We start from the raw sequence: 12,977 nt of genomic DNA on the forward strand, positions 1-12,977 counted from the left end.
GGAAGATCTCATCAATATGAATCGATCAAGCCCAATCACGAAGTAGCTACTGTAAATCGTTCAGGAGTTCCAGTACCTGTCGTTCGTCTTCATCATCAGACCTCATAACCATCAGTAGTATCAATGTAGGTGGGAAGATCTCATCAATAGAAATCGATCAAGCCCAATCACAAGGTAGTTACTGTAAATCTTTTAGGAGTTCCCTCGTGTGTGTTTCGGCTCCATCATCAGATCGACTCCAGACCTTCATCCAGTTGTAGTACTTTAAAGTGGTTAATGGAAAAAATATAAAACGCTATAGTTGCCCTTACAATTTTAGAAAGTTCCCCTCGATTTCTCCAGGATCCCATCATCAGATCCTGAAATGGTGACAATGGGACCACCTCAGGAGTATACCCTTTCAAACAAAAAAAGAATTATTCAAATCGGTCCAGGCGTCTTCGAGTACTGAGGTAACATACATACAAAAAAAAAAAAAACATACAGACGAATTGAGAACCTCCTCCTTTTTAACCGACTTCCAAAAAGGAGGAGGTTCTACGTTCGGCTGTATGTATGTTTTTTTTTTTTTTTTTATGTATGTCCAGCGATAATTCCGTCAATTATGGACCGATTTTGATAATTCTTTTTTTGTTTTGAAGGGTTTACTTCCAGAGTGGTCCCATTTTTTTCATGTCAGGATCTGATGATGGCATCCTGGAGAAATTGAGGGGAACTTTCGAAAGTTGTAGAGACGACTAGTGCGTTTGTTAGTGTTTCCATAAGGTATTTTAAACCACTACAACTTTATGAAGGTTTAGAGTTGGTCTGATGATGGAGCCGAAACACAGACGATAGAACTCGTCAACGATTTACAGCAGTCACCTTTTGTTTGGGCTTGGTTAATTTGTATTGATGAGTACTTTCCACCTATATGGGTTGTGACTGTATTAAGGGTCTGGTGATGAAGACGAGGGACAGTGAAGAGAACTCCTCGACGGTTCACAGTAGCTACCTCGTGTTCGGACTTGATAAATTTGTATTGATGAGAACTTTCCACCTAGATGGACTGTGAATGTATTAAGGGTCTGGTGATGAAGACGAGGGACAGTGAAGAGAACTCCTCGACGGTTCACAGTAGCTACCTTGTGTTTGAACTTGATAAATTTGTGTTGATGAGAACTTTCCACCTAGATGGATTGTGACTGTACACACGCAGTAGGTATGCTAACACTAAAAATATAAAAATAAAAATTTTAATATAAAAATTCAACCGACTTCCAAGTCAAAAAATAACTTTAACTAAAAAGCAAAAAATAACATCCTACCTATGTGCTACCTTCTGATCAGTTTGAAGGCGGTGCCAAGCCAGTGTCGTGTTTTAATTAAAGCTGTTTCTGAAAGAACCACAGAAAATTTGTAGTTAAAACGTGTTTAATTAAAACATCACTGGCTTGGCACCGCCTTCAAACTGATCAGAAGGTAGCACATAGGTAGGATGTTATTTTTTGCTTTTTAGTTAAAGTTATTTTTTGACTTGGAAGTCGGTTGAATTTTTATATTAAAATTTTTATTTGAAGTCGGTTAAAAATGTCCATTTAAGATCGCTGGTTCTAAGCCGCTAACAAACAAACAAACTCAAACATAATAACATACTGGTCAACTGAATGACCCCCTTTTTTGACAAATTGATTAAATGCAAAGCTTTGGAGGAGTAAATAATTTTAAAAGGCCAGAGTCCAGAGTCTCAAAGCAAGATTTATGTTGGTATTCTCTGTGGCACTTTGTTATTTTTTTACTGTCAAGTGTCAGTGTCTCATTGGTTCTCTCTAGTCTTTTCTCTATGTCACAGTAGTCTATGTGGTTCTGCTCTACACATAGAGTAGAATGTATGCTCTAATGATGCTCTACGATACGTAATATCTTTTAATCTGTGGCTCTCAGACTGTCACTGTGGTTGTCAGTTGTCTGTTAATATACTCTTTGTTGTCTGTTCTGTTTTTGTTTATTTATTTTGAAAGGTTTTGTAATTTTATTTTAAATACTACTGTACTTTAGTTTAAATTACGAAAGCGATTTTAGCAATGAATATTCTTGATGATATCTATAAAAATGTAGTGTATTTTTAATAAAACATTAATGTTTAAAACCATCAGTATCACTTTTTTATATTGTAACCTAACATGTAACATTTTTTAGAGTTTACAACGGAGCGAGAAGAATATTAAATTTTGGGAAGAATACTTGCAGAATCTGACCTCGCTTGACTTTAGTGTTTACTCGGACAAACTGTCCGTGCCAATATTAGTGCCAATAGGTAACAAGATCTTGTTTAGGGGATCTTTGAAACACACAAACGAAGTTACCGTTGCTCTTGGTGCGGATTACTTTACTAAATGTTCTGTAAAACAGGCTGAAGTGTTAAGACAACATAGGATAAAAGGTAATCTTGTACTACTCTTGAGTTTACCTTCATATTATCCAAAGTGCTTTTCTCTATTATTGTTTGTAAACAGGCTAATAAATGTCTCAGTAGTCCAGTGGTTAGCCTGATCCTGGGTTTAGTTTTGGGTAGGCTTATGAAACAGAGTTTTTCTTTGTTCTGAGATATTCTCTCATCTCAGCCTAGAACTTGAATGTTGATAATGTTACACCCCTGTGTCTCGGGCAGTGGTGGGTCAGTAAAAGTAAGCTGATGATAGTAAAAAGTGCATAATTATGAATACAAATATAGTGGTATATAAACTTTTTTGTGTGAATGTGTGTTGAAACTGAGATGAATCACTTGCATTTTGTGGTTTTATATTTCTATAAGGCAGACTTATTTGATAAATATGTGGCATTAAATAATTTATCATACTAGCATGTTATTTTAAAGAAAATAATCAGTTTAGTTTTTTACTTGAGACTGCATTTCAGATGCACCCTGCTTATTAATTTACCTACTTAAGTTATAATTTAATGGAAAACCTTCACACTACATTTAAACACTGCTTCTACTTTGATTCAAATGTATAAGCTAAACAACATTCCCCTGTAGCTATTTTTTTTTATTTTATTTTTGACGGCCTCCGTGGCGCAGTGGTATGCGCGGTGGATTTACAAGACTGAGGTCCTGGGTACGATCTCCGGATTTTCATCCTCCTCCTAACAATTTAGCCCGCTTCCATCTTAGACTGCATCATCACTTACCATCAGGTGATATTGCAGTCAAGGGATAACTTGTAAAGAATAAAAAATAAAAAAAAAAAGCTAGTCGGAAAAGACCATGTCAATAACAATAGTACAGCGAGCGGCGTTCAAACCATAACCATTACCATTGAGCTGTTAACGTTTTATTAGTTAACAATGCAGTATCATTAAAATTTTATCTTTCAGACTAGTGGTGCCATAGTAGTGACTACAGATCAACTCGCTGTACCTGAAGACAGACAAGAGAACTACTTGCCCAAATATTTACTTTATCAAAAGGTAAACGCTGATTCTGTTGTGAAGTGTCTCAAATATCTCGCATCTCACCATGTTGTGGAAAAAAAGAAACTCAGAGCCCTAAAAATGCTTGTGGTAATCAAGGATTTCTATATCTCTAGCCTAGTATTAAATGTTCCCAATATTTTGGAATAGAATAGTTTCAGCCAGTCCAAAACAAAGCTTATGACTTAAACAACGCGCGGGGTGTCGCCCTGCCGCCGCAAATCTACGCCACCACTGATACCTAAAATCTGAAACATAATGTTTGTATTGTACTATTGTACTGTACCAAACATTTTAAGTATTAGGTGTAAATAATAATAATATATACTAATATCATAAGGAAGAAAGACTTGATTGTTTGTTTGTATGTTTGTATGTTTTGAATAAGCTCTGGAACTATTGAACTGATTTGAAAATTCTTTCACTGTTGCAAAGCCACACTATCCCTGAGCGCTATTGTTATGTTTTATCCCCATATTCCTACACAAACAGGAACCACATGGGTGAAACCGTGCAGCATCTGCTAGTAAAATATAAATACCTCCCACACTGATTTTAAAAGATCAACTGAGTTTATTACTGGTTGTTCTCAGGAGAAATAATCTCAGTATAAAGTGCCATAGTCAAGAAGGAGAAATAAACAAATTTTCATTTGACATACTTAGTAAGTTGAAAACTTGAATATAATGAAATGATATTTTGTATTACAGGGTTTTGAGCACCTAGACCCGTTTGTGCCAATGGAAATAGGCAGATACACCGAGAGGGAGTTCTTGTCTTGTGCCAGCTACTACAGAGACAGGCTCTGGTTGTGAGGGCCTCCCGAGCTAGAAAGTGAACTCAAACTGGCCAGTGCTTGCAATCCTTACAATTTTATGGAGCTGTGTGCGCCATTGTAATTAGTCTTTATTAGTTATTAAATAATGTGTAGTTGAATTAGTTTTATTTTATCACCTAATTGCAATTATAATTGCAGTATAAAAAGTAATATTGTTATGAGGTAAACATATCCAAGTCAGGTCCCAGTTATGCCAGTAGTATTGTCAAGCAACTTCAAGAGTTCAAACATGATAAAGTACCAGTCAGAAGTGTAAAGGTTGAATCACAGCCTTGCCTTTCCATGTCAGCACTTTCATCTTACACTGAATACCATAATTTAATAAAATCTACTTCCTGGTTAAGTTAATGTATTAAAGAAATATCTATCACAATCAAATTAAGCAATAAATTTATAAAATTTGTATTTCACAGAATTCTATGGTACTTAAAATTAATAGTTGACAAATTAGTAAAGTTGAGTAAACAAAATAATTTAAAAAAAAACAAGTAAATGACAAAACGGTTGTGTTTTAATAATTTTCTTTGCCATAACATAATATACATTATTATCTATAGTACAGTAACAAACAGGATCTTAAACTTTGTAGCCAACAATGTGGCGTTTTCCAATGCATTCACCCACATAGAACCAGAAGACCACCTCCATTCCCACCAGCGTGTTGAGTGTCGCTTGCTTCACTGTTAAGTTCTTCCACGCCCCTGACCTGGCGTTGGACAACAGTTTGCCGATACCAGCTCTGATCTGTGGGATATCGCTAAGTTTGGGTGGAGTCAGTTCCACTTTGGCGTACTGCAAAAATATATTGAACTTGGGCTTCGCTGCTGTGATAGCCGCTGTAAAAATTCAAAAATACTTATTATTATAATAGTTTAATTTATTACAATAAAAACATAACCAAAGTATTATGTATTAATGGAAATAGATAGGCTACTCTAACTTTTTTCGGAACGCTTGTGATGGCGCCATCTAGTGACTAGCTACGGTATTTTTAGTATAGTATCCATTATGTTATAAAAATAATAATGCATATTTTTTGTAAATGTGAGATTTTTGATTTTGTAATAGTTGAAGAAACCAATTGATAAAAACAAAAAAAAAAAGACAAAGATTTCCATTGTCCGGGCTCGAACTCGGGATTATTAGATCGTACCTTTGTTTTACACCACTAGGCCAAATGACTATATGGAACAGTGTTGAAATTAATGTACGGTTACTGTCTATCTGTAATAATCCCTTTGCTTTAGAAATACAAACACATTCTTCCTATTGCGCGTCAAAATTAAAAGGATAAATAATTCTACTACTGTCTAACTTACAGGTACTTTAGCAGCGGCAGCCATAGTTTTTTAATGCAGTTAATTAATTAAGTAAAACAAATGAAGGCCTGTAAATTATTGATTGGACTTCAATTTCCGAATTTTAATTTTTTTAACAAATTTTTAAGAAATTAAATATCACGTGTCTCAATCGGTGAAGGAAAACATCGTGAGGAAACCTGCATACCAGAGAATTTCTTAATTCTCTGCGTGTGTGAAGTCTGCCAATCCGCGTTGGGCCAGCGTGGTGGACTATTGGCCTAACCCCTCTGATTCTGAGAGGAGACTCGAGCTCAGCAGTGAGCCGTATATGGGTTGATAACGACGAACAAATTTTTGAAGTAAGAAATCCCACAGACGAATAATCACACTCACAGCCAAGGAACATATTTACTCACAGCCTCACAGCACAGAACACTAATACCCAGTGCTGCCAGCCGGGTCTTGTGAGAAGTTACCAGAAATATTTAAAAAGTAACCTTTTTGTGTAAAAAATAACCTTACATATTTTTTACTGGAAAGAACAGGGTTGTTTATCAAGGTCTGCTGTGGTCCTACTGCTGACAAAGCATAACAACATGACAAATTCTGAAATGACGAGTTCATTTTACGTATAAAAAAAATTATTCTAAACACTCCGAAAAAAAAAACACCTAAAAGTAACCTTTTTATTAGTGTAACCTAAAAGTAACCAATGCAGTCAAAAAAATCAGCTAAAAGGTTACAAAAGTAACCTTCTAGCTTCTGGTGGTTCTAGCTTTTTTCTTCGATTACCCTCTAACCTAACAATATATTATTATTATTATTTTTTTATTCTATACAAGTTAGCCCTTGACTACAATCTCACCTGATGGTATGTGATGATGCAATCTAAGATGGAAGCGGGCTAACTTGTTAGGAGGAGGATAAAAATCCACACCACTTTCGGTTTCTACACCGCATCGTACCAGGAACGGTAAATCGCTTGACGGTACGTCTTTGCCGGTATGTAACTAACCACGGCCGAAGTCTCCTACCAGCCCGACCTGAACCAATTAACACAATCGGCCCGGCTGGGAATCACCACGTACCACAGAGGCCGTCAAAAACCGGATCGCTATATCGCTACAAAATTATGATAATGAAATAGTACCCTGAATCATGGAGTTTCCTCTTGATGGTGGAGAGGTCCGTGGGACACTTGATGACCTTCCGGTACTGCGGGAACTGCTTCGTGTTGACACCAGGGACGGCCTCGCGTGCTCGTGGCACTCCACCTCGCACAGCAGGTTTCTGGGCAAATTGCATTCATCTATACATATTATAAAACGTGTCTCGCGATAAACTCGAAAACTGTTGATTACAGTTAAAACAATTAGAACAAATAGACAAACAAACTCTATTTTACTGTCTATTTTGGGTAATTTTATTCAAAAGTACAAAAGAAAATTACTATGTATCACTGATACATAGTACGACTTTAGTGGCGAAGTAAGGAATTTTGACAAAGGTAAGCCATCCCAAAGGAAAAGTAAAGGAAATTCATACCGTTTGACAAAAATTCCGGTTTTTCATACATTCATACATATATATTCATTACAAGAATGAATAAGTTTTGACTTTTAAAAGGTTAACACACCGGGATTGGCCTGTATGGACTCTTCACCGCTACTATGTATGTCAATATATTTTGTAGGCCTCAAATTTCTTCGACAAAAAGGTGGCATGGCCCTGTAAGTAAGCTATTCCAAAGACTGATAACTCAGACTAATTACCTTTTACAGGACCTCGCTAGAGGTTACCCCGTACTGTACTGTACTGTCAAAACGATTTGATCATGATCATATATATGATAAAGACTGCGTCTATAAAATAGATGTTTCATTGTGTGTAAGAACACAGGATATATGTCTGAGTTTGCCTCATCCCCCTCAAAAATCGACGGACAATTAATTTTGTTATTGAATTTGAGTAAGACTGATAATGATAATAATATTATGTCCAAGTAAACTTACTTGCAAAACTGCATATCTTTATTTTGTTTTTTGGCACTGTTTTTTTCTTTTTTGGCGCGCGATAGCAATGGCAGGTTTCAGACTCGCGTTCCTCCACTGTAAATAATAATATAAACAGACACATCATTATCAACCCATATGCTCACTGCTGAGCTCGAGTCTCCTCTCAGTATGAGAGACGTAAGGCCTTCGTCACCATGCTAGCCCAATGCGGATTGGCAAACGCAGGTTTCCAGGATGTTTTTCCTTTAACCGTTTGAGACATGGGATATTTATGAATTTGCGGGCGGCGGGGGGCGCGCGGGGGGTGACATGAGACCCCACCGCTCGGGGGAGCCCGCGCTGCCTGGGAAGACTCTGTCTCACTCTCTCACCTATGACGTAGGTCTCCATCTCCGCCCAGCTGGAGTTGGAGGAGGTCTCGTGGTGGATGGCGGGCGGCGCGGGCGGCGGGGGGCGCGCGGGGGGTGACACGAGACCCCACCGCTCGGGGGAGCCTGCACTACCTGCAACCACATACCAATAAAAAAAAAAAAAAATAAAAAATAAAAAAAAAAAATTAACAGCCAATGGATGTCCACTGCTGGACTTCTGAACACTAGAGGTGAGTCGTACTCGCTAAAACGCGTACTGAGTGTTACGAGTACGAGTACGCCGAGAGACGCGCTCCAAAGACTAGCTCCACGAGTATTTAGAAGTACGAGCCATTAGGACCTATAGAATAGATACGTACTCCTAAATACTCAGTGGCATCTGATACTAAGCGTACATTAATTTCAAACGAGATCTACGTAGTCATTTGGACTAGTGGTATGTACGCAAGGTACAAAAAAAATTTGAATCCTGAGTTCGATCCCGGGTAACAGAAAATCATTTTCGTCTTTTTATTTTGTTTTTTTCAATCGGTTGGTTTTACTATTTTTGGTTTTTGTAATCCACAAAAAAAAAGAAAAAAATTTGCAAACAAAAATATTTCAGTCATTAATTTCAAAATTTCAATTTAATTTTATTATTTAGTTATTTCTTTTAATATTACCTCATGATACTGTCGGGTTACATTAACTTGTTACTTTAGCGGATAAATAATCATACTAAAACAAATAAACATTATGTTTTTAAAATAAGGATTAAAATCAGGGACTCCAAATATTGGAGTATTAAGAGTATTAAGTGTATACTGCGTTAAAAAATCGGTCTTATGTTTGATAAAGTAAAGACAATTTTTCATCGGCAATGGGACGTCACTCACACATTCTTAAACGAACGCGTCCGGGAACGCGTCTCGCGATGTTTTTTCTGTTGGAGTATGAAGTGTTTATTGCGTTGAAAAACCGGTCTTATGTCTAGACAACAAAGTCTATTTTCTTTCGGCATTGATAGAAGTCTCTCACTCACACATTACTAATCGAACGCGTCTCTGAACACGTCCCGCATTGGTTGGACCGTTAGAGTATTTGCGAGTATTGGACTCGCACTCCGTTGACGTCTTGCGCTCCTCGGTACTCGGTACTTCTAAATACGCTTAATACGTGTATAAGTCCCTGCTGCTAGCATCATCTAGACTCCCTGCAACCTCCTTATTGTCCTCAGTCCACTTAGTAGGGGGTAACCACCAATACACCAATACAGTACCTCGGAACCCCAAAGTCAAACACCACCACTCACCTCCCTAAGCTGTCTAATCTGTTCCTGCAGACCTCCGATAGCAGAATATGTGACGTCACCTGGGTCTTCATGGCTCATGTTATACACAAGAGGATCAACCTAGAAACAAACGTTTATTTTTCAAGGTCAAATTAGCCACAAAGTAAATCAGTCAAAAAATGTACAGCTCTATACTAAAGTGTCTTTGCATCGCTTAAGTTAATCGGCAATATTATTTTTGAAAAACTGACCCTGTAGATTTTCAAGTATAAATATACCTAAAGTTATATCAATAGCTCAAGGAGCTAGTTTGTAGCCTCAATGGCTAAATAGTTAGAACAGTCGGACTCATCGCCGAGATGTGGTGTCTCCCTTCTTCCTTGTCCCGTTGGTCTATAGTAGTCTAGTCATACCCAATCTTAATACAGTCTTTCCCAAATGGGAATATTAGTCATCTGGTAAAACCAAAATGATTGCTATTAGTTGTATAAATATGGTGACTAATACTTGAAATATTATGTTTCTAAAAATAAATTATGAATAATAAAAAGAGTCAAGAACCTAAGCAGGAACTTTTGTAAGACAAATCCTGTATGAAATGAAATGAAATGAAATGAAATGAAATTGTTGGAGAGAGCTGAGCTAATCTAATAGCAAATCTTAAAAATGAGCTCATCATTTCTATAACCACAAAAAACAGACTATTACTGGTTACAATTTTACACTAAATAACTGCATATTTGTTTGGACCTACAAAGCTGAAAGTATTAATCTGTGATTGATCCGAGACCTGTGATAGCCCAGTGGATATTACTTCTGCCTTCTATTCAGAGGGATGGATTTAGGAGACTTAATATTAGCTGTGTATTAGTAGTTATAATAAAAATATGTCTTACATTTTTCCTCAGTGAGTTGCTTCAATACCTCACCAACTATCTGGCCCACACTCTGCAGAGCCTTCAAGTCATTCTCACTCTTATCATACTGATTTGTGAGATCTTTGAGTTGTTCTCGCTTCAGTGCGAGAAGGAAACAATTTATGATTTATTAGCAACAGTTAGTCTGTGATCTTTTTTTACTTCTGTAAGCCTAAGCAACCAAGCAAGCTGGCTGCAACCAGTATTGGTGGGGAAATCTAGTCCCACCCGATACCCGATACCCGATGCAATATTTAATTAGATAGACTGAATTTATGTAAAATATGTGCAATAATTGCTCAGACAAGCACTATTTCTTTGAAAATGCCTTCAATTTAACAATACAAACTCAATGAGTCGGCAACAAATGGATGTGTTATTATGTCAACTTACTATCTTTTAATCTCGATTCCACCTCCTTGTGTTCCATTAATTTCTTGCGGTAATCCTGAAAAGAATCCATGGCTCTGCATTAATTTAGTTTAATAATAGATTAATATTTATTTCTAAAAACACAAGCAGTTTTGGGTTGGCATTAGAATAAGGTCGCCTTCCTAGAAATAAGATGATGATATCAGAGGATATTGTGGAGTCTAATAATACCTCTACAACATGATTTTACCCGCTGAGACTGATAGTTTTTTTTTTTTTTGTTAAAAAAGTTTTAGGTTACGTGCGTATACTTTGGCCAGATTTCATGGTCTAAAGTCACTGGTTTTATATTTTTTCACTCACAATTATCACAAGCATAACTCACAACACAAGATAATACACATTTTTAACAAGAAATCCCAAAAAAACATAAATAATTAAATACAATTAATATTTTTGTCAATTTTCATTTGACAAAAGCAATAATATCACAGACTAACCTAACAAACGTGTTTTTAGCCACAGATGCATGACAGTAAACCTAGAATAACCACAGATAATGAAATAGTGTTAGATAATTACTTGAAAAATTCAAAATTTGGGCACCCCGACTCCAAGCAGTCTTGTCTGCCCTACCCCTAGAGTGTTTTTGTAAAGCGCGAAGCCAGAAGCTCGCGAAGAAGGTCCTGAATGAAGCAAACCTATGAGGCCTAAGCCTAAGGTCCGAATAGGTGAAGCTGAATGAAGGGGCGACGAAGCGAGTCTTCTGGCGTAGCCACTTAAAAATGCTTTCTGCCATTACTAAAACTTTGGCACAGAAGAAGTTTGGCATTATCAGTACAATAAAGATGATATCCATCCATCCATTAATTTTGGCAATAATTTCGAATTTATTAGTAGTATTGGTTAATCTGTGACAAATTTCCTATTATATATATATATATATAGAGCCGTAGTCTGTGTCAGTCATAAAAAACTTGGTCTATGGTTGACACAGCTGATAACTGTCATTAATTTTTACATTTACAATACTATTAAGTTTTTTTTAGTTTTCTTGTAAAAAAAAAGTGAATTATCTTGTTACAAGTGATGCATAAGATGATTGTGAGTGAACCGTGATTATACCAGTGAGGTTTGACCTAAAAATATACGTACTTAACCTAAAAAATTCGTAAATTTAAAAAAATCATAAAAAAAAAACTACTACTTTCAGCGGTAAATAAATAACGTAGGGAGGTCCCCCACCTTCCCCCCTCCCCTCCCCCCTCCCCAAAACCCCTCGGTCGAGGCGACCTTATTCTAATTATTACCCAAAATATCTAACAAACTAGAAATTAGAAAAGAGTCACAAACTCAAGTCTCAAAATAACAAAAGTCAGGTCACTGTCTTCAACACGCCAGTGTGCCTTCGGCCAAAAGATTCGTCAATTTAACGGATTCTCCATCCTTTACGCACACATTGTGGTGTTTATGGAAAATGCCTTTTCCATCCCTTTTTAATTATCCGATCATTTTCGGAACCGAAGCCAGTCTATGCTCTGTTGTGATTGGCTGAACCTTTTTATTAAAGTTTTATTTTTGCCTTGTAAAAAAACATGGCTGCAATTATAGTGAAATGTAAATATGTTCCTTGAGTGAAACTGTGATACCAGTGGAACTACAGGAAACTATAAATCAATTTATCAAGGATTTTATTTCTATTTATTTATTTTCTGTATATTATTGTATAGTATTGTTAATAAAGAGTTATAGTTTGATTTGTGCTCGGTTAATTTCAGTGTTCGATAGTAAAAGTGCAAAAGTGTTTTTGTTTTTCGTTCAAAATGAAGCGCTGTTGCGTGCCTAAGTGTAAAACAGCTATTAATTTACGTGCTGTACCATATACTGATGTTACTAGATGGAAGGTATGGTTAATCAATTGCCTGTTTTTGCGTAAATATTCCTGTTTACCTTGCTATGTTATTAATCATAGGTTAAGGTTAACTAAGTTTGCGATACTTACTTTGAATTTGGAAATTAGTGATTTAAACCAAAACGCTGTTCTAGCACCTACAAATTCCAAGTTCCTAGAGGTATCTTTCATCGGGCCTAATAAATACGAATAAACGATAGTTGACCATGTAACTACTACTTCACAAACAAACAAATAGCCTGAAATGTAGACTAACGCATTAAATGTCAATATTAACGAACAATCAATTATATTTCTACAAATAGTGTCTGTCTAGGCTCACAATCCCAGTCCGAATATTTACAGAGTTCAATTTTACCTGATCCCTGCCTTCTGCTTCACAGAATCCCTTTGTGCATGTTAGGCCTCATTTTAGACACAAGCCTCATAGAAAGTCTGACATAATTCCTAGAGTTCGATCAGCTAAGTTTGAAACTCCTAGGAAGCAAAAGTTACGTCAGAATATTAGAACATTAAAACAAATGTTGC

At 36.5% G+C, this 12,977-nt stretch overlaps 1 protein-coding gene and 1 long non-coding RNA gene across 3 annotated transcripts; one reads left to right on the forward strand and one right to left on the reverse strand.

The window, feature by feature from the left end:
• The first annotated feature begins 1,923 nt into the window (after nt 1-1,923).
• Nucleotides 1,924-4,650, forward strand: LOC128199815 (uncharacterized). The gene is made up of 4 exons (XR_008252351.1): nt 1,924-2,093; nt 2,179-2,422; nt 3,358-3,450; nt 4,164-4,650. It is a non-coding gene; the product is annotated as an uncharacterized LOC128199815 (long non-coding RNA).
• A 134-nt stretch (nt 4,651-4,784) lies between these two features.
• On the reverse strand, nt 4,785-11,021 carry LOC128199813 (ATP synthase subunit g, mitochondrial-like). 2 transcript variants are annotated; one of them, XM_052890984.1, is made up of 7 exons: nt 10,769-11,021; nt 10,559-10,613; nt 9,270-9,368; nt 7,979-8,110; nt 7,605-7,700; nt 6,743-6,882; nt 4,785-5,127 (listed from the first exon to the last, which is right to left on the reverse strand). In XM_052890984.1, the coding sequence occupies exons 5-7, from the start codon at nt 7,616-7,618 to the stop codon at nt 4,868-4,870; spliced, it is 414 nt and encodes a 137-aa protein (XP_052746944.1). In that variant the 5' UTR covers nt 7,619-7,700; nt 7,979-8,110; nt 9,270-9,368; nt 10,559-10,613; nt 10,769-11,021; the 3' UTR covers nt 4,785-4,867. The 2 variants fall into 2 exon arrangements, with proteins under 2 accessions (XP_052746944.1, XP_052746945.1); XM_052890985.1 differs by having other exon boundaries at nt 10,559-11,020.
• Between the last annotated feature and the right edge of the window lie 1,956 nt (nt 11,022-12,977).

This window comes from Bicyclus anynana, unplaced genomic scaffold (assembly GCF_947172395.1).
Source record: "Bicyclus anynana unplaced genomic scaffold, ilBicAnyn1.1 scaffold_39, whole genome shotgun sequence".
Lineage (NCBI taxonomy): Eukaryota > Metazoa > Arthropoda > Insecta > Lepidoptera > Nymphalidae > Bicyclus > Bicyclus anynana.

Coding starts and splice junctions, on each gene's coding strand:
- LOC128199813 (XM_052890984.1), bottom strand. Junction 5,128..6,742: donor AGGAAACTCCATGATTCAGG/GTACTATTTCAT, acceptor GAATTTTTACAG/CGGCTATCACAGCAGCGAAG.